This window comes from Dipodomys ordii, unplaced genomic scaffold (assembly GCF_000151885.1).
Source record: "Dipodomys ordii isolate 6190 unplaced genomic scaffold, Dord_2.0 Scaffold191, whole genome shotgun sequence".
NCBI lineage: Eukaryota > Metazoa > Chordata > Mammalia > Rodentia > Heteromyidae > Dipodomys > Dipodomys ordii.
In genome coordinates this window covers 791,645-816,055 of record NW_012267407.1, presented here as the reverse complement: position 1 = coordinate 816,055, position 24,411 = coordinate 791,645, and the positions used below count along the sequence as shown (strand labels likewise).

Sequence of the window (24,411 nt, the reverse complement as noted above, 5' to 3'; positions counted from 1 at the left end):
CCCCACGCTCTGGGGACCCAGCCTGCGCCCCCCATGCCTCCAGCCCGACCCCACTGGGGCTGTTGGAGGCCGGGGCCGGGGCGGGGTGGTGCAGGTGCAGGCGAGGCCGCCTGGTGCTGGCCTCTCTCCCGCTGACCTCTGGCCTGGGAGAGCCAGCGCTGCCCTGCCCCGCAGGCTGGGGGGAGGCGGGGAGGGGGTGCATGGGGTCCCCTGACAGCTGCTGGGGCGTGGAGAGGAGGAGCAGGGTCTCCTGGGAGGAGCCCCGAGAGCGGTGACCCTCCTGGGTGTGAGGTGCCAGCCACCGGCCTCCTCCCCCAAGCCTCCCTGCTGCTGGGGAGGGGGGGGTGCCTCCCCTCAGACAGGCCCTGTGAAGAGGGGGTCCGAGGTCTAAGACAGGCCTGGAAGGAGGCCTGACCACCCCCCTCAGGCCCCCGCGGTGACCTGTGAAGGTGCTGCTGACCTGAATTCTCCCACTGAGGGAGGCAGGGGGCAGAGGCCTGGACCTCCAGGTCTGAGGGAGGAGGCAGGCACCCGGACTCCTGGCTCAGAGAGAAAGGCCGGGGTCTTGACACCCAGATTTGATGGAGGAGAACTTTTGCCTCCATCCCGATCGGGAGGAGGTGGAGGATTGTGGTCCAGACCCCGGAGGTCACAGGGGAAGATGTGCAGATCTGAGGGCTGGGTGGTCCATCCTGGAACTAGAATCTGGACAAGAGTAGTGGAGCTCGTGGGCTCTGGACTGTGATTTCAAAAGGCAAAGGAATTGAGGAGCCAAAGTTTGAAAGAAAGGGAAAGGAAAAGATGGGAGATGATATTCTTTGAGATACCTGGGGCTTTGTAAAGGACTCAAAGACAGAGGATTCAAGAACTGATGGGAGAAACAGAGACTTGAAGGAGGCAGATTGGAAGAGAGTGAGAAACAAAATACGGAAAGACAAACCTAGGCAAACCATACCAGAAGGATCAGAGTAAGCCTAAGAGGTGAAGGGTTGGCCAGGTGGCCAGCTGGAAGGAGTTCTGGGCAGGCTGTTTCAGGCTACTGTTAAAGAGCTTGCAGGAAGGCAGAGGAAACCAAGTGGCAAAGCAGAGACTTGAGAGCTAAGGTTTGCGGGGGGGAGGGGACAACTCCAGGAATACACTTCACATTTGTACCCTGCTCCCCAGGGCTTGTTAAACTTGGGGTGCATTGCATCACGGGTCAGAAGGTTGCCATCAAGATCGTGAATCGGGAGAAGCTGTCGGAATCAGTGCTGATGAAGGTGTGTGTGTGTGTGTATGTGTGTGTGTGTGTGTGTGTGAGACAGGGATTCCTCGGGCTGAGAGGGGGGCACAGACAGAGAGGCCACACTGACCTTGGTTCCTATGGTCCCTCAGGTGGAGCGAGAGATCGCCATCCTGAAACTCATCGAACACCCGCACGTGCTCAAGCTCCACGACGTGTATGAGAACAAGAAATATTTGTAGGTATTTATTTATAGCCACCCAGCACCCCATCTGCCCTCCCCACGAAGCTAGGGTGAGACCTTCCCAGAAATAGGCCCCTAGTGGGGCCTGGGAAGATGGGAGCTTTAGGGCTGCACTACCAAAGGCCTAGTCCCTTTTGTCCAACACGCCCCAGCCACTCTCAGGCTCACCTGTACCTAGTGCAGGACTGTGGCCCAATCATCCTGAGTAGGGGACAGAGGGGGACAGAGGCTGAGCCTCCCACTGCCCCCAGCCCCAGCCTTCACTTCCTCAACTGCAGGAGTATACCTGCTAAACACTCATGCTGAAATACCCAGATATCTGGTACATACCAGTATATATGTTATATACCTGTACACGCGCTGTATACCTGTACACACACCATATACCTGTATGTACACCGTATACCTGTATATATACACTGTACCTGTGTATACAGGTAAGAGTGTTGACACTCTCAACCAGAGCCAGCTTACCTAGGGTGCACAGCCCTTTTTTTGCTTATGCACGTAGGAAGAACCTTTCTTTCTTTCTTTCTTTCTTTTTTTTTTTTTGTCAGTCCTGGGGCTTGAACTCTGGGCCTGGGCGCTGTCCCTCAGCTCTTCAGCTCAAGGCGAGCGCTCTACCACTTGAGCTACAGCGCCACTTCCCGTTTTCTGGTGGTTTATTGGAGATAGGAGTCTCACGGTCTCTCCTGCCCGGGCTGGCTTTGAACTGCGATCCTCAGATCTCAGCCTCCTGAGTAACTAGGATTACAGGCGTGAGCCACCAGCGCCCGGCTAGGAAGAACCTTTCTGAATCACACTCTGGAGCAATGAAGGCTATCATCCAGGTGTCATGGCTGAACACCCCAACATTAGACCTCCTTTAAGGGTCCTGTGTTGGTATCTGTAAGTCCATACAGATACTGTAGATGTCAGTGAGGTCCAGCTGTCTGGGCTCTAAAGAATAAGTCCCTTCGTACAGACTTTGCCGACCCAAAGGCCAGACAGCTGTGTTAGGCAGCAGAAGAGGGGACAGAGTCCTACCCCCGTCACCCAGTCCTCGGGGACTAAGTGACTCTGAACATCCATCAAGCTAGAACAGGAAGCAGACCTGCCCTGGGTGCTGATGGGAGTTGTAGTTTTCAGCCCTGCAGTGGCAGCAGGGCAGGGGGCCATTGTCACAACAGGTAGAATTACCACTCCCCATCCACCATCAGTGTGGAGAGGGCCCATGGGAGTTGTGCTTCACACAGGACTCTCTGGTGTCCAAGAATTTGTGGAAACTGAGCCATCGTTTCCCACGAGCACATGGAAAATGAGAAATTTAACCTCTTATTGTCTGGCCGGATTTCTGGAGCGTTAGGATACAAGTGCTTGATGGAAATTGGGACATTACTTCCCAGAGGCTGGTGGGAGTTGTAGTCTCCTATTGGTGCACACTCCTATCTTTCCTGCTAGAGAAAAAATGAGAATTTGATTTTCTAATTAAAAGTGTGGGAATTAAAAACTTGGCTTCTCAGGAAGGAATGGGAGTAAGGTCTTTATTTCCCACAGTCCCGTGGGAACTGGGGTTTCTGACCTCCCCCTGCCAAGGGAGTTATCTTCTAAAAACAACTCTGAATCAAAGCATAGATCTCTGTGAAATTGACCTGGGACTCTGGGAATGAAGTGTGGGCTTCCTAGACACTGGCGGCTGAGATTGGAGTCCCTTCTCCCAGTGGGTCATGGAAATGAGGCTCTTGTATCTCAGAGGCTTATGGGAATGTGGGGGGGGGGCTTTGCCTTCAGGACCAATGGAAGAGGGACACCAGGCCCTAGGTCTTCCATGTCCCTTCCAGCCCTCTGCCTCCTCCGTATCTCTTAGGTACCTGGTTCTGGAGCACGTGTCTGGGGGTGAGCTATTTGACTACTTGGTCAAGAAGGGGAGACTGACGCCCAAGGAAGCCCGGAAGTTCTTCCGCCAGATTGTGTCGGCATTGGACTTCTGCCACAGCTACTCCATCTGGTGAGTGGCAGCCTGAAGGGCAGCAGCGTTGCAAGGGGCACATGGGGGTGGGGGGGTTGGGTGGCAGCCACAACAAGAGGCAGACCCTTCCTTTTCAGGAGCTCCTCCTTCAAAAGACAGATTCGCCCTGTCATTGGAGACTGGCCTCTGGGGGCAACATCCAATGTATTTAACAATCCGCATGACCCAGTTCAAGTCCACTCCAAATAGAAACTGCTCATGCCGGGCTGGGAAGGTGGCTCAGTGGTAGAGCGCTTGCCTTGCATGCTCAAGGCCCTGGGTTCGATTCCTCAGCACCACATAAGCAAAAAGAAAAAAGCTGGAAGTGGCGCTGTGGCTCAAGTGGTAGAGCACTAGCCTTGAGCTAAAGAGCTGAGGGACAGTGCCTAGGCCCAGAGTTCAGGCCCCATGACCGGACCCAAAAAAAAAAAAAAGAAACTGCTCATGCCCACGGCCTGCCCCTTGCATGCATGACTTTGGCCCAAGAGCTGGAGGGCCCAGTGAACAGCTTGGGTAGCAATATTTATTATTGTTACTACTGTTATTGTATTATTACTATTACTTGGTATGGAAATATTTTTATTTTTATTTATTTTTTTGCTGGTCCTAGGGTTTGAACTCTGTGCCTGGGCATTGTCCCTGAGCCTCTTCCTGCTCAAGGCTAGCCATCTACCACTTGAGCCACAGCACCACTTCCAGTTTTCTGAGTGATTTATTGGAGATAAAAGTCTCTTGGGGGCTGGGAAGGTAGCTCAGTGGTAGAGCGCTTGTCTTGCATACCTGAGGCCCTGGGTTCGATTCCTCAGCACCACATAAGAAAAAAGAAAAAAGCCGGAAGTGGCGCTATGGCTCAAGTGGTAGAGCGCTAGCCCTGAGCTGAAGAGCTGAGGGACAGCACCCAGGCCCAGAGTTCAGGCCCCACAACTGGACCCAAAAAAAAAAGTCTCTTGGGGTTTCTTGCCTAGGCTGGCTTTGAACCTTGATCCTCAAATCTCAGCCTCTTGAGTAGCTAGGATTACAGGTATGAGCCACTGGTGCCCAGCCTCTCACAGACTTTTCTGCCTAGGCTAGCTTCAAATCTTGATCCTCAGATCTCAGCCTCCTACTTATCCCCAAAATCCTTATTCATATATCTGGGTTTGCTGACAAAATAATCCCAGGGGGAGACAATATGCAGTGGGGGAGATATGGTAAAATGTGCCAAATTCAGCCAGGCACTGTAATACACACCTGTAGTCCCATCACTTTGGAGGTGAAGACAGGAGGACTGTGACTCAGAGGCCAGTCTGGGCTTACAAAGCAAAATCGTTGCCTCAAACAACAAAGAAAACGGAGCACCAGATGCTCATGTCTGTCATCCTAATTACTCAGGAGGCTGAGATCTAAGGATTACGATTCAAAATCAGCCCAGGCAGGAACATTTGTGAGATACTGACTTACCTACAATGAACTACCAAAAAGCCAGAAGTGGAGCTATGTGTTCAAGAGTTTGAGCACTAGGGCTGGGAAGGTGGCTCAGTGGTAGAGTGCTTGCCTAGCATGCATGAAGCCGTGGGTTTGGTTCCACAATTATCACATACACAGAAAAAGCTGGAAGTGGTGCTGTGGCTCAAGTGGTAGAGTGCTAGCCTTGAGAAAAAGAAGCTCAAAGACAATGCCCAAGCCCTGAGTTCAAGCCCCAAGATTGGGAAAAAAAAAATTTGAGCACTAGCCTTGAGCACAGAAAGCTCAGGGATAATGCCTAGGCCCTAAGTTCAAGCCCCAGGACCAGCACAAAAAGGAAAACAGTATGACCAGAAAAAAAAAAAAGGATGGAGAGAGAGAGAGAGAGAGATCTGCAAGTTGAACACACAAGGTTTCCTTAGCATGCTTGTTGATTGTCACAAGAAGGTGCCTGTGTGGGGAGGGTCTCCCTGGGGGAGGGCCCTGAGGATGAGCCCTTCCCCACCTCCACTCTCCCCTCCTCCCAATCTCAGCCACAGGGACCTGAAGCCAGAGAACCTGCTGCTGGATGAGAAGAACAACATCCGCATCGCAGACTTTGGCATGGCATCCCTGCAGGTGGGGGACAGCCTCCTGGAGACCAGCTGCGGGTGAGTGGTGGTGGCCATGGTGTCTGGAGGCAGGGTGGGCAGCTGCCTGGAGACTCATCACACTCTCTCGTCTGTCAGGTCCCCCCACTATGCGTGCCCAGAGGTGATCAAGGTCAGTGAAGGGCAGGGGGAGTGGGGAGGGTATTGGGGGGGGCATGAAGGCTTCTGGGGGCCTGGCCAGGATGGAGACGCCATGACTCTCCCTCCCTTCCAGGGGGAGAAGTATGACGGCCGCCGGGCAGACATGTGGAGCTGTGGTGTCATTCTGTTTGCCCTGCTCGTGGTAAGGTTGCCCCTGGCCCTCCTCCTCCATTTCTAGAACATTCCCACCCCTAGGGGCACAGAACCATAGGCAGCATCCTCACCTCCCTGCTCATCTCTGCATTTATGACTTAAGTGCTCTTAGATGAGGTTTTGCCAACCGACCAAGGCGGTGGCCCTCCAGCTCTGTTCCACAGCCAAATTTCCAGCCACCAGATTGTGAGGCGGGACATGTGCAAGGCATGCCCAGATGGGAGTGCCGGAAGGGCCTGTGGCAGTGGCCGTTTTGTGACTGGCTCTCAGGACTGCTCTTTTGTAGGAATTATTCCTCTGTTGCTCACTACGTGATTCTCTAGACTTCTTTTTGTTTGTTTGTTTTTGGTCTGGTTGTGGGGCCTGAACTCTGGGCCTGGGCACTGTCCCTCAGCTCTTCTGCTCAAGGCTAGTGCTCTACCACTATGAGCCACAGCGCCACTTCCGGCTTTTTTCTTTTTGCTTATGTGGTGCTGAGGAATCGAACCCAGGGCCTCATGCATGCAAGACAAGCACTCTACCACTGAGCCACCTTCCCAGAACCTCTCTAGACTTATTTATTTCTTTAACTTATGTATTTATTTTGTGTGTGTGTCGGTCCTGGGGCTTGAACTCAGAGCCTCTATGTTGTCCCTGAGCTTTTTCTGCTCAAGGAGAGCACTATACCACTTGAGCCACAGCTCCACTTCTGGCTTTTGGGTGGTTCCCTAGAGATAAGAGTCTCACAAACTTTCCTGTGTGTGCTGGCTTCAAACCACAGTTCTCAACACCTTGGGTAGCTAGGATGACAGATGTGAAGCCACTGGGCAGCCTTGCTTGGTCATTTATTTTTTGGTGATACTAGGGTTTGAACTCAGGACCTGGTGCTGTTGGGTGTCTTCATATGCTTTCTTTGACACTCTTTGCAAGGTCACGTGAAGACACAGACAACTTGTTCTTGGGACACTGCAAGGCTCACCCCTTATCCCATCCCCACCCTCTCGAGGTCCTTCCCATCACCCTGGGGTGCACGTACCATTCTCTATTCTTCACAGGAGTTAAGTCCTTTCTCACCGATGTCCTGGGGCTGCTGTTGCAAATGTGAGATGCAAGCCTCTGCTCTCTTTCTCCCAAGTCATATCCTCTTTCAAGGACATTGCTCTTTGGTCATTGATCTAGGGCTCATTCGGGTCTCTGCTCCCTACTTCCCAAGAGAAGCCTCCCTTCCTGCTCTTGTGATTATGTCGCTAGCTGTTTGCTTCTGGATTTGCAACATGAGCCCCATGAGAGAGCAAGGATGTCTTTTGTCCCATCCTGGGTTCTTGCCTGTAAAATACTCACCTTTCAGGGCCAGGTGTGGTGGCACCTGTCTGTAATCCCGGCTTCTGGGGAGGAAGAGGTGAGATGATCATGGTTCCTGGCTTGTCCAGGAAAAAAAATTTACACAGACCTTATCTCAAAAACCAGTCAGAGAGCTGGGAAGATGGCTCAATGGTAAAGTGCTTGCCTTGTATGCATGAAGCCCTGGGTTCAATTCCTCAGTACCGTATAAGCAGAAAAAAGCTGGAAGTGGTGCTCAAGTGGTAGAGTGCTAGCCTTGAGCAGAACAAATGAGGGACAGCGCCCAGGCCCAGAGTTCAGGCCTCATGATCAACAAACAACAACAACAACAACAACAACAAAAAGTCAGAGCTGGATGCCGGTGGCTCACCCTGTCATCCTAGCTACTCAGGAGGCTGAGATCTGAGGATCACAGTTCAAAGCCAGCCTGGACAGGAAAATCCGTAAGACTCTTATCTCCAATAAACCACTAGAAAACCGGAAGTGGCTCTGTGGCTCAAGTGGTAGAGCACTCCTTGAGCTGAAGAGTATGGGGACAGCGCCCAAGCCCAGAGTTCAAGCCCCAGGACCAACAAAAAAAGTCAGGAGGCTGGGAATGTGGGTAGAGTGCCTGCCTAGCAGGGTTTGATTACTCAGTACCACATAAACAGAAAAAACTAGAAATGGAGCTGTGGCCCAAGTGGTAGAGTACAAGCCTTGAGCAAAGAAGTTCAGGGACAGTGTCCAGGCTCTAAGTTCAAGCCCCAGATGCCCCCCCCCAAAATATCAGGAAACCAGATGTCAGTGGCTCATACCTATAATCCTAGCTACTTCAGGAGGCTAAAAATCTGAGGATTGTGGTTTGAAGGCAACTCGGGCAGGAAAGTTCTGAGTGTTTTGTTTTGTTTTGCTTTTTGTCCGTTGTGGGGCTTGAACTCTGAGCCTGGGTGCTGTCCCTGCACTCTTCAGCTCAAGGCAAACATTCTACCACTTAAGCCACAGCATCACTTCGGGTTTTCTGGTGGTTTATTGGAGATAAGAATCTCTCGGCCTTTCCTGCCCAGGCTGGCTTTGAACCTTGATCCTCAGATTTCAGCCTCCTGAGTAGCTAGGATGACAGGCATGAGCCACTGGCGTCCAGGAGGGAAAACCCTCTTTCTCTCTGGCATCAGGCTGCTCCTTGCAAATCTCTGTGCTGCCACTTGTTACATCCTAGGAGGCCTGGGGTAAACTACCCAGCTTCTCTGTACCTCAGTTTCCCTACCCACAAATCCTGCACTCTGCTGCCTGTGTTGGTTGAAGATTGGACCTGGGTCCAGGCCATCCTGAGCCGTGTGCATATAAGCAGAGGTGCTGTCATTTCCGGTGCAGGGAGCTCTGCCTTTTGATGATGACAACCTTCGCCAGCTGCTGGAGAAGGTGAAACGAGGCGTCTTCCACATGCCCCACTTCATTCCTCCTGACTGCCAGAGTCTCCTGAGGGGAATGATCGAGGTGGAACCGGAAAAGAGGCTCAGTGTGAGTGCAAGGGAATGAGAGCGGGGAAGTGAGAGAAGGTCGTGGGGAGAGAGGTCCCAGACCGGACTGGACTGGTCCCACCACCAAAGCACAGGAGTAGGGATGCGCTGTCGCTGCCAGGGCAAGATGTGTGCATCATCCTGCCCTGATGGGGAGTCTAATGGTTAGGAGCATCACACACCACACACCCCCAAATCAGCTTTCAATTGTACACCTACTATGTGACCTGATTTCTGCTTCTCTATGACCCGCCCCTTCACAGCTGGAGCAAATTCAGAAACACCCATGGTACCTGTGAGTAAAGGGAATGTGGACAACTGGGCTGGGGAGGAAGGGGGGGTTGACAAGCAGAGAGGAGGCAGGGACAAGGCCAGGACTCCTGGGATCCGAAGAGAGGGGCATGCTGGGTGGGCACGGCATCTAGGATGCCACAGGCCCGTTGGCACAGGCTTTTCCCCCTGTCCCAGAGGTGGGAAGCACGAGCCAGACCCGTGCCTGGAGCCAGCCCCGGGCCGCAGGGTAGCCATGCGGAGCCTGCCTTCAAACGGAGAGCTGGACCCGGACGTCCTGGAGAGCATGGCGTCGCTGGGCTGCTTCAGGGACCGCGAGCGGCTGCACCGGGAGCTGCGAAGTGAGGAGTAAGATCTCCACCCCTCCTCAAACCCCACCTCATTTCTCTATAACCCCCCCCCAAAACAGACACACCCCAGCTCATGAGCCCTACCCTCCTGGAGCCAGAGGAGGCAGTTCCCACAGTGGCCAGCAGAGGGAGCCAGACTCCAGGGCCTTGGGCACCTGCAGACTGGACAGAGTGGGGCAAGAAATGCAGAGAGAAGCTGGGCACTGTGGCTTTTGTATGTCATCCTAGCTACTCAGGAGGCTGAGATCTGAGGATCATGGTTCAAAGCCAGCCCACTCAGGAAAGTCCCCGTGAGACTCTTATCTCCAAAAAAACACCAGAAAACAGGAAGTGGCACTATGACTCAAGTGGTAGACTGTTACCCTTGAGCTAAAGAGCTCAGGAACAGCACCCAGGCCCAGAGTTCAAGTCCCACAACCAACCCCTCCCCCCCCAAAAAAATGCAGAGAGCCAGGTGCCAGTAGCTCATGCCTGTAATCCTAGCTACTCAGGAGGCTGAGATATGAGGATCATGGTTCAAAGTCAGCCTGGGCAAGAAAAGTCCGTGAGACTCTTTTTTTTTTTTTTGTCCGGTTGTGGGGCCTGAACTCTAGGCCTGGGTGCTATCCCTCAGCTCTTTAGCTCAAGGCTAGCAGTCTGCCACTTGAGCCACAGCGCCACTTCCGGCTTTCTTCTTTTTGCTTATGTGGTGCTGAGGAATCGAACCCAGGGTCTCATGCATACAATGCAAGTGGTCTACCACTGAGCCACCTTCCCAGCCCCAGTCCGTGAGACTCTTATCTCCAATAAACCACTAGAAAACCAGAAGTGGCGCTGTGGCTCAAGCAGCTCGCCTTGAGCTGAAGAGCTGAGGGACAGCGCCCAAGCCCAGAGTTCAAGCCCCACAACCGACCAAAAAAAAAAAAAATGCAGAGAGATGGACTGGAAATGCAAAGCAAAGCTGAAATGTGCGCTGAACCAAGATAGGAAACCAACTTTGTGGGTCACCTAGGAAAACAGCACTAAAGGCTGAACTGCTGGGTGGACTGAGCAGAGATCCAGGCAGGCGGGAGCGGGTGAGACCTCAGGTCCTCTTACCTGCCTCCCACCTTGCTCTCTCTCAGGGAAAACCAAGAAAAGATGATCTATTATTTGCTCTTGGATCGGAAGGAGCGGTATCCCAGCTGTGAAGACCAGGACCTGCCTCCCCGCAATGATGCCGGTGAGAAGACAGGGCTGGAAAGGTGGACTTCCAGGATTCCTGAGGGCCAAAATAAACAGCAGGCCCTGAGGTCCTGTGTTCACCCAGATGAGTGTTTATCACTTCCTCTCTCTGCTCCGGACCTCAATTTCCTCATCTGTTGAAGAAGCTCAATCTAATTTACTCTCCCCTCTCTCAGACCCACCTCGGAAGCGTGTGGACTCCCCCATGCTGAGCCGGCACGGCAAACGGAGACCCGAGCGCAAGTCCATGGAAGTCCTGAGCATCACGGATGCTGGCGGGGGTGGATCCCCAGTGCCCACCAGACGGGCCTTAGAGATGGCCCAGCACAGCCAGAGGTGGGAGCCCCTGTACCCCCCCACCAAGCCCGCATGGGGCAAGTCCTCTGGCCTCCTGTGGGCTCATGTCTTTATGTCAATCTGCCCTGGAAACAGGTCCCGCAGTGTGAGTGGAGCCTCCACTGGTCTGTCCTCCAGCCCTCTGAGCAGCCCAAGGGTAAGGCCAGGTCCCCAGGGTATTAATCGGGGTGAAGGGGTAAAGTTTATGGGTCAGCAAAAATTGAGCCAAACCAGGCCCGAGTCACACGAGGCTAGAATGCCCAAATCCTCATCAGAGAGGGCTCTATTGGGTGTTTGGAAAACTTGCTTATTTATTTAGCAGAAGACCCACACACACACCCTACCCCGCTACCTTGCCTACCGTGGGCAATCTGGGTTAACCCCCTGGATTACCTGGGAGGATGGGAGTGGGGAACCCTGATTGGACTACATGTCCCAGCATGCTTCGGGGCCAGCTCCTGCAAGCATGGGCAGGTGATGCTCCTAGAATCTTATGGGAGTTGTAGTCCATCTCACCAGATCGTTTTCCTTAGAGTCCAGTCTTCTCCTTCTCACCTGAGCCCGGCGCTGGAGACGAGGCCAGGGGTGGAGGCTCCCCAACTTCCAAAACGCAGACTCTGCCTTCTCGGGGCCCCAGAGGCGGGGGTGCCGGGGAGCAGCCCCCTCCTCCCAGTGCCCGTTCCACACCCCTGCCCGGACCCCCAGGCTCCCCGCGCTCTTCCGGGGGCACTCCGTTGCACTCACCCCTGCACACACCCCGGGCCAGCCCCACTGGGACCCCGGGGACGACGCCACCTCCCAGCCCAGGCGGCGGCGTCGGGGGAGCAGCCTGGAGGAGTCGTCTCAACTCCATCCGCAACAGTTTCCTGGGCTCCCCTCGCTTCCACCGGCGCAAAATGCAGGGTATGGGTGTCTGGGGTGCAAGGCTTGGGGTACTGAGGGATGAGTCCTAACGTGGGGGCCTCAGGGAGGAAGGAGGCAAAAGGGACCCGGGTTTGGGGGAGAGGAGGTAGAGGTCCTGCATCTGGGGGCGGAGCCTGCTGGAAGGACCAGCCTTCCTGCCCCAGGTGCATGGCCCAGGCTGAGAGGCCTCCCCAGGACCAGGATGCAGGCCAGTTGGGGTTTAGCCATGGGGGGGTCGAGTCTGAGTCCTCTGGGGTCCAGCCTCCTGGAAAGGGGGTGACTGCTGGCCACTGGATGATGGACAGAGCTTTGTCCACTTTCTCTCCCCTTCCCCTCTAGTCCCCACCGCTGAGGAGATGTCCAGTTTGACGCCAGAGTCCTCTCCAGAGTGAGTGCCGGGGCTGGGAAAGTGGCTCAGTGGTAAGAATGATTGCCTTGCATGCATGTGGCCCTGGGTTCGATTCCTCAGCACCACATAAGCAGAAAAATCCGGAAGTGGCACTGTGGCTCAAGGGGTAGAGTGCTCGCCTTGAGCTGAAGAGTTCAGGGACAGTGCCCAGGCCGTGAGTTCAAGGCCCATGACTGACAAAAACAAAAACAGAGTGAGTGCCACAGGGAATAGAGAATGGGAATGGGGTCCAGCCTGTGGTGCCATCCTGGCCCCCCTCTCCCTGGCCTCTCCCACCCAGGCTGGCCAAGCGCTCTTGGTTTGGGAACTTCATCTCCCTGGACAAAGAAGAACAGATATTCCTCGTGCTAAAGGACAAACCCCTCAGCAGCATCAAAGCGGACATCGTCCATGCCTTCCTGTCGGTGAGCCTTGGGGGCCCACACAGCACCCAGCACCCAGGGGTTAACCCCTGACCCCAGCACTGTCTGGCTTGACTTCCTGTGAGGGTTCACAGGATTTGTAGTTTGGTCCGTGAGGGGGGTGGATGTGGTCAGAAAAAGATGACTGGACCCTGAAGACGGAACATGTGTCAGTTTCCAAGATCTCAGTGGAAGATGGTTGAGCCAGAGTTCCCCTGACACCTGGTCCCAGCTGGCAGGAGATCATTGGGGAGTCGTCCTTTACTCTAGGGATGGTGGGACTTGAGATTCCAGTCCATGGAAGGATAGATATGCAGTAGCTGTGGAGGTCACAGGCTGTGCTAGGTGGTCCTGAAGCCTGTTGGAGCTCTCAAGACCCAGGACATTGTGATTAGTTAGTTCAGTTCCTCCCCTATCATTTTTGTAGGGCAGAAGAAACTACAAGTCTGAGGAGGGGCCTTTCCCCCCACCCCTACCTCCGGATCTTGTAGTTTCTTGGGCCGAGCTGTGTCTACAGTGGTTCTCCATTCCCTCAATTTACCCCATCCGTCTGTGTCCCCTGCCCCCTTTCAGATCCCCAGCCTGAGTCACAGTGTATTGTCACAAACCAGCTTCAGGGCTGAGTACAAGGCCAGCGGCGGCCCCTCCGTCTTCCAGAAGCCTGTCCGCTTCCAGGTGGACATCAGCTCCTCCGACGGCCCAGAGCCCTCACCCCGTCGAGATGGCAGCAGTGGGGGTGGCGTCTACTCCGTCACCTTCACCCTCATCTCTGGTGAGTCTCTTTGGACTGGAGTGCTGCAGCCCCCAGCAACATTCTCTCCTTCCTCATTCTCTCTACAAGTATGGGTGATCATGGAAGCTTTCAAGCAGCCACTGAGGTGGGTAATTAGATTTTTATTAATCTCCCATATTACAGGAAAGAACTCTGTCGTGAAGGCCCTCAGTGACCCGTGAGGTTCATCCCAGACCTCCTTACACTATGCACTATCCTAAGATCCTAGCTCAGAAGGGCAAACACACACAAAGCCAGCTATCCTCAAAGATCAGTCCCTTGGGGCTGGGAAGATGGCTCAGAGGTAGACTGTTTGCCTTGCATGCATAAGGTACTGGATTCAATTCCTCAGCACCACATAAGCAAAAAGAAAAAAGCTGGAAGTGGTGCTGTAGCTCAAGTGGTAGAGTGTTAGCCTTGAGCTGAAGAGCTGAGGGACAGCACCCAGGCCCAGAGTTCAGGACCCACGACTGGACCCCAAAAAAAAAAAAAAAGATCAGTCCCTTACTCAGTGCAGGCATCACTAATCCATTGTAGAACTTCCTGCAGCTGCTCAGTTGCAATTTCAAGAGCTTGTAACTCCAGGCCGCACATCTTGGTTCCTGAGTCTCCACAGTGGGAGTTTGGATAGTCAAGGATTACGAATTTATTGTCCTTTTCACCTTTTTTTTTTGTCGGTCGCGGGGCCTGTACTCTGGGCCTGGGCGATGTCCCTCAGATCTTCAGCTGTAGACTAGCGCTCTACCACTTGAGCTTCAGCCTCACTTCCAGATTTTTCTGCTTATGTGGTGCTGAGGAATCGAACCCAGGGCCTCCTGCATGCAAGGCAAACACTCTAGCACTGAGCCACCTTCCCAGTCCCCCCCACCTTTTTTTTTTTGTTGGTCATGGGGCTTGAACTCGGCTTGGGCGCTGTCCCTGGGCTCTTCAGTTCAAGGTAAGCGCTCTCCCGCTTGAGTTACAGTGCCACTTCTGGTTTTCTAGTGGTTTATTGGAGCTAAGAGTCTCATGGAGGGGCTGGGAAGGTGGCTCAGTGGTAGACCACTTGCATTGCATGCATGAGGCCCTGGGTTCGATTCCTCAGCACCACATAAGCAAAAAAAGAAAAAAGCCAGAAGTGGCGCTGTGGCTCAAGTGGTAGAACACTGGCCTTGAGCTGAAGAGCTGAGGGACAGCACTCAGGCCCAGATTTCAGGCCCCATGACTGACAAAAATAAATAAATAATAAATAAATCAGGCTGGGCAGGATTCTACATGGCTGACAGGATTTTTTTTCTCCCTCTAAATACTTGACATGTAGAACCTCTTCTCACTTCAAGGTTTTTCCTCTCTCCCAGTTATTTTCCTTATATTTCTGGTTCTCCACAGCATCATTAATGAATAAGCAATGAAACCTATTTGCACAGAAACCAATACCTATTGACCTGTTGTTTTTTAAGGTATCTGAGTTTAAGGCATTCCCTAAATGACAAACAGAAACCTCTCCTCTCCAAACTATTGATGTGGGTTCCAGCAGAACGGGGGGGGGAAGCACTAATGAGGCAGATAGAGGAGGTGCTGTGGGCTTGATGGGAAGCTGGCCCTACTTCCCTACCCCACCTCACTGAGTACTGCCTGCCCTCCCATCCCAGGTCCCAGCCGACGGTTCAAGCGAGTGGTGGAGACCATTCAGGCCCAGCTGTTGAGCACTCATGACCAGCCCTCCGTGCAGGCCCTAGCAGGTGAGTGTGGGGCTACTGGCAGCAGACACACATGGGTGGCTTGGTAGAGACAAGGCTTCCGCAGTGGGGAAGCCGGGCCTTCCTCCTGGTCTCTCTGGCCATTGTCTGCTAAGGCCCACCTGCATTGTTGTGAGCCAGAGGTTGGGGACTGAGAAGAGACAACTCAGCCACCCCTCACCCCCAGAGACCTATCTCTGGAGTGGCCACTGCCTTGGGGGGTGGGCAGGAGGGAAGTAGATTATTTTGCCACTAAAGTTGTCCTACACTTAGCAGGAAAGTGACCAGCCAACCTTGGTTTTCCTGGAACAGTGGAGGTGTTTCTGGGACCTAATTTATTTTTTATCCATCATGGGGCTTGAACTCAGGGCCAGGGTGCTGTTTCTGAGCCTCTTTGTGCTCAAGATTAGCACTCTACCACTTGAGCCACAGCCCCCATTTCCAGTTTTTGCGTGGTTAATTGGAGATAAGAGTCTCACGGGGACTTTTCTGCCCAGGCTGGCTTTGAACCGCAATCCTCAAATCTCAGCCCCGAGTAGCTAGGATTACAGGGGTGAGCTACCAGCACCCAGCTTCTGGGATCAATTTATTGTTGCTGGGTGCCGGTAGAGCACATCTGTAATCCTAAAAGGGAAAATTATTGTTCACAGTCTGACGTCTGGAAAGTTCCCATATCAAATTACAGATCTAGTGTCTGACAAGGACCTGTTCATTTCTTGGTCCATAGAGGGTTGCTCACCTTCTTACTGGGTCTTTATGGGGTGGAAAGGTGGGATCTCTGAGGTTTATGTAGAAGCCCATGAAGCCCAACACCAGTGACTCACACCTGTCATCCTAGCCACTCAGGAGGCTGAGATCTGAGGATCACAGTTCCAAGCCAGCCCAGGCAGAAAAGTCCATGACACTCTTAGCTGGAAGTGATGCTGTGGCTCAAGTGGTAGAATGCTAGCCTTGAGCAAAAGCCCAGGGACAGAGCCCATACCAAGTTCAAACCATGGGACTGGCAAAAATAAAAATAAAAAAGAAGCACATGAACCTTGGCTAATCACTAATCATGACCTCTCAAAGGCCCAGCCTCAGTACCAGCACCTTGAAGATGGCATTGAGTTCAGCCGTGACATTTGACATGCTTGCCCTGACCATCATTGACTTTATTATAGAATTCCAAGGCGGGATCCTGGCAATGAGAGCGCCAAGCACACTGTGGCCACCAGAGGGCAGTCATCTGCCGGCCTGGCCTCTCCATCCTAGACCCTCTCAGGACAAGGACGCCCTGCCTCCAGGTGCCCTAGTCACTGGGGTACACTGAGCTCCAGGGTTAGGTCTTCACCCTGAGGACCAGAGATTCACGACAGACTAGAATTGTCCCCAGGTTAGGTTCCTAGGGCCACCATGCCCAAACAAGTGGAAACTATACAGGCTGTCACCCTATAAGCCTTACAGTGCAGATGCCCCGCCCCTCCCAGTGTTCCCAAGGCTGACATCAGGATCCCCAGGGCTTCCTGCCTCAGAGACCCCATGGCAGAACACGCTTTTTTTATGTTAGTCATGAGGCTTGAACTCAGGCCTAGATGCTATTCCTGAGCTCTTTTGCTCAAGGCTAGTGCTCTACCACTTTGGCCCACAGTGCCACTTCTGGTTTCAGAGTGGTTAATTAGAGGCAAGAGTCTCATGGAGACTTTTTTTCCCAGACTGGTTTCAAACTGCAATCCTCAGATCTCAGCCTCCCGAGTAGCTAGAATGACAGGTGTAAGCCACCGGTACCTGGCTCTAGCCATACTTCTTTGCTTGTGGCTCTTCCAGGAAGTCAGCCAGAAGCACTATTCTGGCTCTGACCTTGGCTAGGTCATTGAAGAACTCATAACTAGTGCTGGGTGTCAGTGGCTCACACTTGTTACAGCCTGGGCTGTAAAACTCTTATCTCCAATGAACCACCAGAAAATTGGAAGTGGTGCTGTGGCTCAAGTTATAGAGCACTTGCCTTGAGCTGAAGAGCTGAGAGACAGCAGCCAGGCCTAAAGTTCAAGACCCACAACCAACCAACAAATAAATAAATAAATAAGAAAGAACTCATAACTAGGAATGTGGCTTAGCAGTAGAGTGCTTGCCTGGCATGCATGAAGTCCTGGGTTGGATTCCTCAATACCACATACACAGAAAAAGCCGCAAGTGGAGCTGTGGCTCAAGTGGTAGAGTGCTAGCCTGAGCAAAAGAAGCTGAGGGACAGTGCCCAGGCCCTGACTTCAAGATCCAGAACTGGGAAGAAAAAAAAAAAAAGAATTCATAACTAGCCTTGAGCCAGCCTGTAATCCTAGCTACTCAGGAGGCTGGGATCCGAGAATCGTGGTTCAAAGCCAGCTGGGGCAGGAAAGTTTATGAGACTCGTATCTCCAATAAAACCACCAGAAGTGACACTGCAGTTCAAAGTGCTAGAAGGCTAGCTTTGAGTAAAAAAGCTCAGGGACAGCGCCAGGCCCTGTGTTCAAGCCCCAAGACAAACAAAAAATAAAACAAAAAACAAAAAAACTTCATGACTGAGTTGGGTCTACACAGATAATCCAAGCAAGTCTCCTCACCTAAAGAGATGAACCCTTCCTCACAGGAAAGATATGTCAGTGCTGGGGTGTGGCCACCTTGAGGGGCACAGTGCCATTATTTGGTCTGCCACAGCCTCCCAAGAGACACTTAACAGTGTAGGAAGACATCTTTGGTTGTCTAAACTGGGAGGGAACGGGGACATTAGGGGCAACTTGGCGGGGGTGGGATCAGGGAGGTGGAGCACAGGTGTCTTCAAACTTCTGCCCCTCTCAGAAAGGCCCTCAAAGCCAGAGGCCATCGAAAGGCATGCTGGGTGAGAAACCTTGATCTCCCTCATGGTTGCTAGGGGCAACCAGAGAGCACATAAGGCCCTGATGGGCCCTGTTGCCAAGGAAAGCTAGCCTTAGCATCTTGGAAGCTGGAGGTCCAAGACCCACGACTGGGTGTTCTTCACCTTGTCCCGTGTGCACCTGTGAGATAGAGTTTTGCCATGCAGCCCAGGTAGGCCTCAAACCCACAATCTTGGGGTGCGGCCCCTACCTAGGAAAGAAAGTCCAGGCTCTGTGGATCGTTGTCCCCAGAGGCCATCTCCAGGGCTTGAAGTAGCACTGACTGACAGGAGGATTTGTTTTGAGGAGGTCTCCACTGGGACTTTGGGGAGTACGGAGAATACTCAGACACCTCCTTCCTCCCTTCCTGTTCCCACAGATGAGAAGAACGGAGCCCAGACCCGGCCTGCTGGCGCTCCGCCCCGAAGCCTGCAGCCCCCCTCCAGCCACCCAGACCCTGAGCTAAGCAGCTCCCCGCGCCGAGGCCCCCCCAAGGACAAGAAGCTCCTAGCTACCAATGGGACCCCTTTGCCCTAACGCCAGGGGGCCAGGGAAGGAGGGGAGCCCCCTCTACCCGCCTTCCCTGCCCCTCCCCAACTGTGAATCTGTAAATAAGGCCCAAGGAATATGTCGGGAGGGGGGCGACACACAAAACCCGGCTTCACCCTGCAGGGATGGGGTTCTAGGGGTCGTGCCCAATGTGGGGGGAAATCTACGGCAAAAAAAGGGGGCGGGGAGCTGTTTCTATTTTATTTATTTTATTTATTGATCAATCTCTGCGGGTGGGGTGGGGGAGGGAGGGGAGCTGGTTGGGGTGGCTTAGCAGATCCGGACAGGGCCCTGACCCTGAGTCATCCCCAACCCCCCCTTCCTGGGCCCTCCTCCCCCCTCCTGAGTCCTTCACCCTCCCCCAAGACCTTCTGTACGGATTTGCTCTCCCGGAAGGAATTCTGGTTTCGCGTGATCCTGCCTGCGTCCGTGTCTCTGATTCCGCCGGCGGCAACCACAAAAAATAATAATAAAATAGCCTGATCAGGGAGGGCTGGCTGGCCTTGGTCTCTCAGGGTGGCCCTGACAGCGGCCACGGGGCAGGCGCGGGTGGGTGCTCCCGTGCCAGCCGCACCTGGTGTCCCAAGCTTCCCACAGACCCATCCACGGGCTCCGGGACAGAAATAGAAATGGACCCCCTTCCTGGCCTGTTGCAGATACCCCTACTAGTTCATCTAGGCAACAACCAAAGGTCAGCCCCATTTCTTCTCCCGTGAGGGTGAGGGGTGAGGCCTTCCCCCCGCCCCCCAGTCAGAGTGTCTGCGGCAGGTGGGTCTTCAAGGCTTCAGGGTCTCAGGGGTTGGGGGGGAGGCCAGGGGTAGGGAGTGGAGGCCTGGGGAGGCTGAGGGCCTGGGCGTGAGACTCCGCAAGGGCTGAAGACTCAGGGTGCAGCCTTCCAGAACCGAGAAGTCCACGGCAAAGAGGCCAAAGAGGAGGAAGAGCAGCATGGCCACGGCCCACTCAAAGGCAGCAGAGGTAGACCGCAGCCTAGAGGAGTACAGGACCAGCACTTCACATCTAGGTCAAGGACCAGACACCACTTCAAAGGATCCAGGAGCCCAGGTGTGACCTTGATCTAGGCCAAGGTCATCTCCAGGTTTCCAGAGGTGTCCACATGTCCTAGTCCAAGTGGCACCCAGGCTGGCTGCCACCTCAGCGATAGCCCTCTCACCTATATTCCCTACAGGGATTCTAGATCTTTCCGTTCTCACATGTTTGTCTTTTGTGTGGGGGAGGGTACTGGGGCCTAAACTCAGTCTGGCGCTCTATCCCTTAGTGTTCACTCAAGGCTGGTGCTCTTATCACTGGAACCACAGTTGGTGGTTCATTGGAGATAAGAGGTTCATTCACACACTTTCCTGTCTGGACTGGCTTTGAACCTTGATCCTCAGATCTCAGCCTCCTGAGTAGCTAGCTGAGATTACAGGCGAGAGCCACTAACACCTACCACTTGCCAATTTTGAAATAGACTCCCATCCTGCAGCCTTCGGCCTGCCACTAATTCCACTGAGGACCTGCACAAAGGGCTTCAGACAAGAGGCCCCGTGTCTGAACCTGCTTCCACTCTACACCCCTGACCCAGCCCAATGACAGCCCTGGGGGTAGGGGGTGCCCCAAACACTGCTATTTGTGCATCTTCCTAGTATTTATCAGCATGCCAGGCACAGATCTCAGCACCTCAGGGATGCGGTCCTATCTGCACCTCACAACCTATCTGAAAATTTAAGAAACCCCTGGGGGCTGGGAAGTTGTCTCAGTGGTAGAGTGCTTGCCTCTCATGCATGAGACCCTGGGTTAATTCCTCAGCACCACATAAGCAAAAAACAAAACAGAAAAAGCTGGAAGTGGCGCTGTGGTTCTAGTGGTAGAGCACTAGCCTTGAGTTGAAGAGCTGAGGGACAGCACCCAGGACCAGAATCCAGGCCCCACAACCGTCAAAAAAATAAACTTCTAAAAAGAAACCCTGAAAGTGTCTGGAAATAACATGGAGATAAGGTTCCATGGCAGGTGGGAGTCTCCAAATCACTGCTTCTCAAGAGGAAGCTGAGGTCCCAAGCAAGAGAGACCCAGAGTTGTGAAGGGACACACAGCCAAGGTGTTGATGTAGAGCCATCCCCAGCCCCCCCTCGACTCCCAACAAGGATACTGGCCACCATGAGCATGGTACAGAGGCTGCAGAGCCCCAGACGCAACCAAGCCATCCAGGGGGCCCCAGGCTGGGGCAGGCCCTTCACCCACCAGCAGAGAATGATCTGCAGCCAGAAGTAGATGTTACCCAGGACAAAGGCAAAGAAGGCCCCAGTTATGTGTGTGGGCTTCTGGTTCTTTTCCTGGAGAAAAGGAGAATTGAGAGGAAGTCTATAACAGCAAGAAAAGAGCAGTGGGGATGGGTGGGATGGGGGGCGGTGGAGGGAAGAAGCTCTGAACCAACCCGACTAGGTTAAATGAGGTGCCTGGGTGCTTGTGCCTGTACTCCAACCTACTTGAGAGGCTCAGAAATGGAAGGCTATCACCCTGGCAGAACATGCAATAGCTGTGCATGGTGACAGTGCAAGTCATCTCAGCTACATGGGAGCCTGAGATTGGGAGGACTCTAGTTCCAAGCAGTAAAGCCTGAGAGTCCATCTCAGTGGAAGAAGCTGGAATGTGGGTGGGGCCCTGGAATGCCTGTGAGTTGTAGAACTACAAGTCCCACAAGGCCTTGCAAAGCAGAGTCTCCAGAATTAGCCAATCTAGGCTGCAAGGAATGCAGGGCGCTGTAGTCCATCCTCTATTGGCCAAACTTGGATGGGCACCCAGTGACAGCTTTACCTGGAAATTGCCGGCTACCGAGGTCCCCAAAGCACACAGGATCCCGGACCACAGGATCAGCTGGTTGGGCCATGTCTTGACACCCCAGTCTCGGAGCTGGTAGTAACGCACAATGCAGATCCAGACAACTGAGAGAAGAGGAAAGGGAGGACTGTGACCCTCCTCAGGGATGACAGTAGAACTGGTACAGAGGTAGAGGAGAATAAAATGGCCTTGGCCAGTGACTGGGGCCAAAGGTCCTGGACTTCTGGATGTGAAGGCCAAGGAACTGGGGTTTACATTCTGGCTGGGTCTCAGGGAGGAGGCTGGGGCCTGGACCTCTGGGTCTGAGGGAGGAGGCTGGGGTTAACTCTCCTGGCCTAGGCTGGCAGGAAGGGAATACTTACCCATAGCAGCTCCTATGTTGAGGACCTGGCTGAAAATGCAGCTCTGGGGCGGGAACGATCCACACTTGCTGCAGAAGATGGAAGGTCATCCTGTGGGTCATGACACCAGCCCCAGCCTCCCATCTCCTCCCTGTATTCTCCCCACAACCACCTGATGAAGGGGAAGTCTTTGGTGAGGTCCACGTCCCTGTTGATCACAGCAATGGCAAAACTGCAGTGGAGAAACACCCTGATGTGAGGAGGGAGCTTTCAAGGTCCTTTCTCCAAACAGCCAGGTCCTTCCCTCATTGACAGCACAGATTTGGGCTTCCAGAGCCTCCTTCCTCAGACCTAAGGGTCCAGACCCCAGCCTCCTCCCTCAGACCCAAGGGTCTAGACCCAAGCCCCCTATCTCAGACCCAGAACTATAGCTCCCAGCCTCCTCCCTCAGACCTGAAGGTCTATACCCAAGCCTCCTCCCTCAGATCCAAGCAGCCCTCTTGGGCTTCAATACTCACACCAGCCAGACACCAGCACTAGCCCATAGTGCCAGGGAGATGGGCACAAGAGACAGGTAGCCCCACATTCTGGCTCTGAAGGAGGAGGCGGGGCCAGCGGTCTTTTCTCAGGCTGGCAGGTGAAGAGCAGACCTAGGTGTTTCCCGCCCGCCCGACTAAACTGGCTTCAGGCAGAAGCAATGAAGAGGCAGAGGCCAGCCATGGCTTAGGAGCGCCGGCTTTTATCGTCTCCAGTGGTCAGTCCTCACTTCCCCATGTGTCCACTCCCAGCTAGGGCCTCCACAGGTCCCTCATCCCCTGCTCTGCTTCCCTCACTCTCCTGGTCTATCTAGGGCTGGATAACAGCTCCATCCAGGAAGGCTGAGAAAGGCTGAGGTCGGGCGGGGCTGGACTGGCAGGCGGGCCACACAGGCAAAGTCCAAACCCAGCAGCAGTCTTGGGCTGGATTGGTCAGTTCCTAAAGGACCTCGCCCCAAAACCACCACTTCCTGTCTCCTCAAACCCCAGCAGTCAACACCCCAGTTTGGGGGAGCCCCTAACTTCCTTCTTCTAGTTTTGTGAGTTCTTTTTATTTTTATTTTGTCAGTCATGAGGCTTGAACTCTGGGCCTGGGCGCTGTCCCTCAGCTCTTCAGCTCAAGGCGAGCACTCTACCACTTGAGCCACAGCACCACTTCCAATTTTCTGGTGGTTTATTGGAGATAAGAGTTTCACAGACTTTCCTGCTTAGGCTGGCTTTGAACCATGATCCTCGGATCTCAGCCTCCTGAGTAGCTAGGATGCCAGGCATGAGCCACCGGCACCCAGCTTAGTTTTATGAGTTCTACATCCAAACTTCCACCCCTTATCATCCCCAGGACCAGAACGCTTGAGCCTCCAGTGTCCTCTACTCTCTGCCCTGGGGGTCCAAGTAAGCCCTTCTCCCCATCACCACTTATCCCCACCTTATCCCCTGCCCTAATGCTTGCTGTCTGGGGACCCAATCCACATCCATCCAAGTCTACTTGTGGGTTCAACTTTGTGGGTTCACTTTGTCTCCAGAGGCCAGTGCAGGCCCTCCAGTCCGCTCTCCTGCTTTCTGGGTGGCATTTCTGTCCACACTGGGACAGACCTGGTGACCCCACCTCCTCCACTGCACACACACTTCAGTTGCCTTCCCTTACCCTCTCTTGGTCTTTCTTTTCTTTTTTCTTTTTTTTGGTCCAATCGTGGGAATTGAACTCTGGGCCTGGGCACTGTTCCCTCAGCTCTTCAGCTCAAGGCTAGCGCTCTACCACTTGAGCCACAGCACCACTTCCGGCTTTTTTCTTTTTGCTTACGTGGTGCTGAGAAATCAAACCCAGGGCCTCATGCATGCAATGCAAGTGGTCTACCACTGAGCCACCTTCCCAGCCCCAAGGTGTAGCCAAGGCTGGTCTCGAACTTGTGATCCTCCTGCCTCATCCTCCTTGTTGATTACTGGCGTGTGCCACCATGGCCGGCAAAATTATTTTTTTTGTTTTATTTTTGGTTGGTTATGGGGCTTGAACTCTGGGCCTGGAAGCTGTCCCTCAGCTCTTCAGTTCAAGGCAAGTGCTCTACCACTTGAGCCACAGCAGCACTAATTTTAATTTTTTTTGTTAGTCGTGGGGCTTGAACTCTGGGCCTAGGTGCTGTTCCTGTGCTCTTCAGCTCAAGGCGAGTGCTCTACTGCTTGAGCCACAGCACCATTTCTTTCTTTTCTTTTTTTGGTACTGAGGATCGAACCCAGGACGTCGTACTTGCTAGGCAAGCGCTTTGCCACTGAGCTATATCCCAGCCCAGTCTTTCTTTTCTGTAACACCTAGTTTCCTAGGCAGAGACCCTGGTGACAAAATGTGCTGGCATTCTAGTACTCCAGCCACACCTCTACTTCTGACTTTTTGATGGGTCATTGGAGATAAGACTCTCTTGGACTTTGCTGCCCAGGTTGGCTTTGAACTTTGCTCCTCAGATCTCTGCCTTCAGCATAGCTAGGATGAGAGGCAGGGGCCTGGCCCGGCCCCTTCTGGGACTCAAGTGTCTGGATCAAGCATTCACATTTATTTATTTATTTATTCTGACATTTCTGGAATTTGAGCTTGTTTGGATTCCTTGCTAGATTGAGACTCTACAACTTGATCCAGTGCCCAGACTGTTTCTTAACTGAAATTTGACCCATTAGTAGCTTAAAAGTAAAGAAGAAGAAGAAGAAGAAGAAGAAGAAGAAGAAGAAGAAGAAGAAGAAGAAGAAGAAGAAGAAGAA

At 53.4% G+C, this 24,411-nt stretch overlaps 2 protein-coding genes across 2 annotated transcripts in view; one reads left to right on the top strand and one right to left on the bottom strand.

The window, feature by feature from the left end:
• Positions 1 to 18,599, top strand: part of Brsk1 (BR serine/threonine kinase 1) — a 20,313-nt gene extending 1,714 nt beyond the window's left edge. Inside the window, exons 3-21 of the mRNA XM_013034532.1 lie at positions 44 to 113; positions 1,165 to 1,259; positions 1,375 to 1,460; positions 3,313 to 3,453; positions 5,430 to 5,546; positions 5,625 to 5,658; positions 5,761 to 5,829; positions 8,511 to 8,657; positions 8,920 to 8,951; positions 9,125 to 9,295; positions 10,401 to 10,498; positions 10,677 to 10,836; positions 10,933 to 10,993; positions 11,370 to 11,739; positions 12,079 to 12,127; positions 12,429 to 12,552; positions 13,123 to 13,321; positions 14,953 to 15,042; positions 18,286 to 18,599. Coding sequence (XP_012889986.1) covers positions 44 to 113; positions 1,165 to 1,259; positions 1,375 to 1,460; positions 3,313 to 3,453; positions 5,430 to 5,546; positions 5,625 to 5,658; positions 5,761 to 5,829; positions 8,511 to 8,657; positions 8,920 to 8,951; positions 9,125 to 9,295; positions 10,401 to 10,498; positions 10,677 to 10,836; positions 10,933 to 10,993; positions 11,370 to 11,739; positions 12,079 to 12,127; positions 12,429 to 12,552; positions 13,123 to 13,321; positions 14,953 to 15,042; positions 18,286 to 18,443 — 2,271 coding nt within the window. The 3' untranslated portion in view covers positions 18,444 to 18,599. The remainder of the gene's footprint in view (positions 1 to 43; positions 114 to 1,164; positions 1,260 to 1,374; positions 1,461 to 3,312; positions 3,454 to 5,429; positions 5,547 to 5,624; positions 5,659 to 5,760; positions 5,830 to 8,510; positions 8,658 to 8,919; positions 8,952 to 9,124; positions 9,296 to 10,400; positions 10,499 to 10,676; positions 10,837 to 10,932; positions 10,994 to 11,369; positions 11,740 to 12,078; positions 12,128 to 12,428; positions 12,553 to 13,122; positions 13,322 to 14,952; positions 15,043 to 18,285) is intronic.
• A 632-nt stretch (positions 18,600 to 19,231) lies between these two features.
• On the bottom strand, positions 19,232 to 22,506 carry Tmem150b (transmembrane protein 150B). The gene is made up of 6 exons (XM_013034531.1): positions 22,150 to 22,506; positions 21,804 to 21,863; positions 21,653 to 21,720; positions 21,267 to 21,394; positions 20,602 to 20,785; positions 19,232 to 19,464 (listed from the first exon to the last, which is right to left on the bottom strand). Exons 1-6 carry the CDS (start codon positions 22,215 to 22,217, stop codon positions 19,232 to 19,234), a joined length of 741 nt encoding a protein of 246 aa, XP_012889985.1. The 5' UTR covers positions 22,218 to 22,506.
• Positions 22,507 to 24,411: the final 1,905 nt, after the last annotated feature.

Bases quoted from the DNA above. Each gene is read 5' to 3' on its own strand.
- Tmem150b (XM_013034531.1), bottom strand. From the start codon at position 22,217: ATGTGGGGCTACCTGTCTCTTGTGCCCATCTCCCTGGCACTATGGGCT. The intron at 21,721-21,803 runs GTGGTTGTGGGG...CATCTTCTGCAG, and splicing joins AAAGACTTCCCCTTCATCAG to CAAGTGTGGATCGTTCCCGC. The intron at 20,786-21,266 runs GTAAAGCTGTCA...CCTTTTCTCCAG, and splicing joins CGGTAGCCGGCAATTTCCAG to GAAAAGAACCAGAAGCCCAC.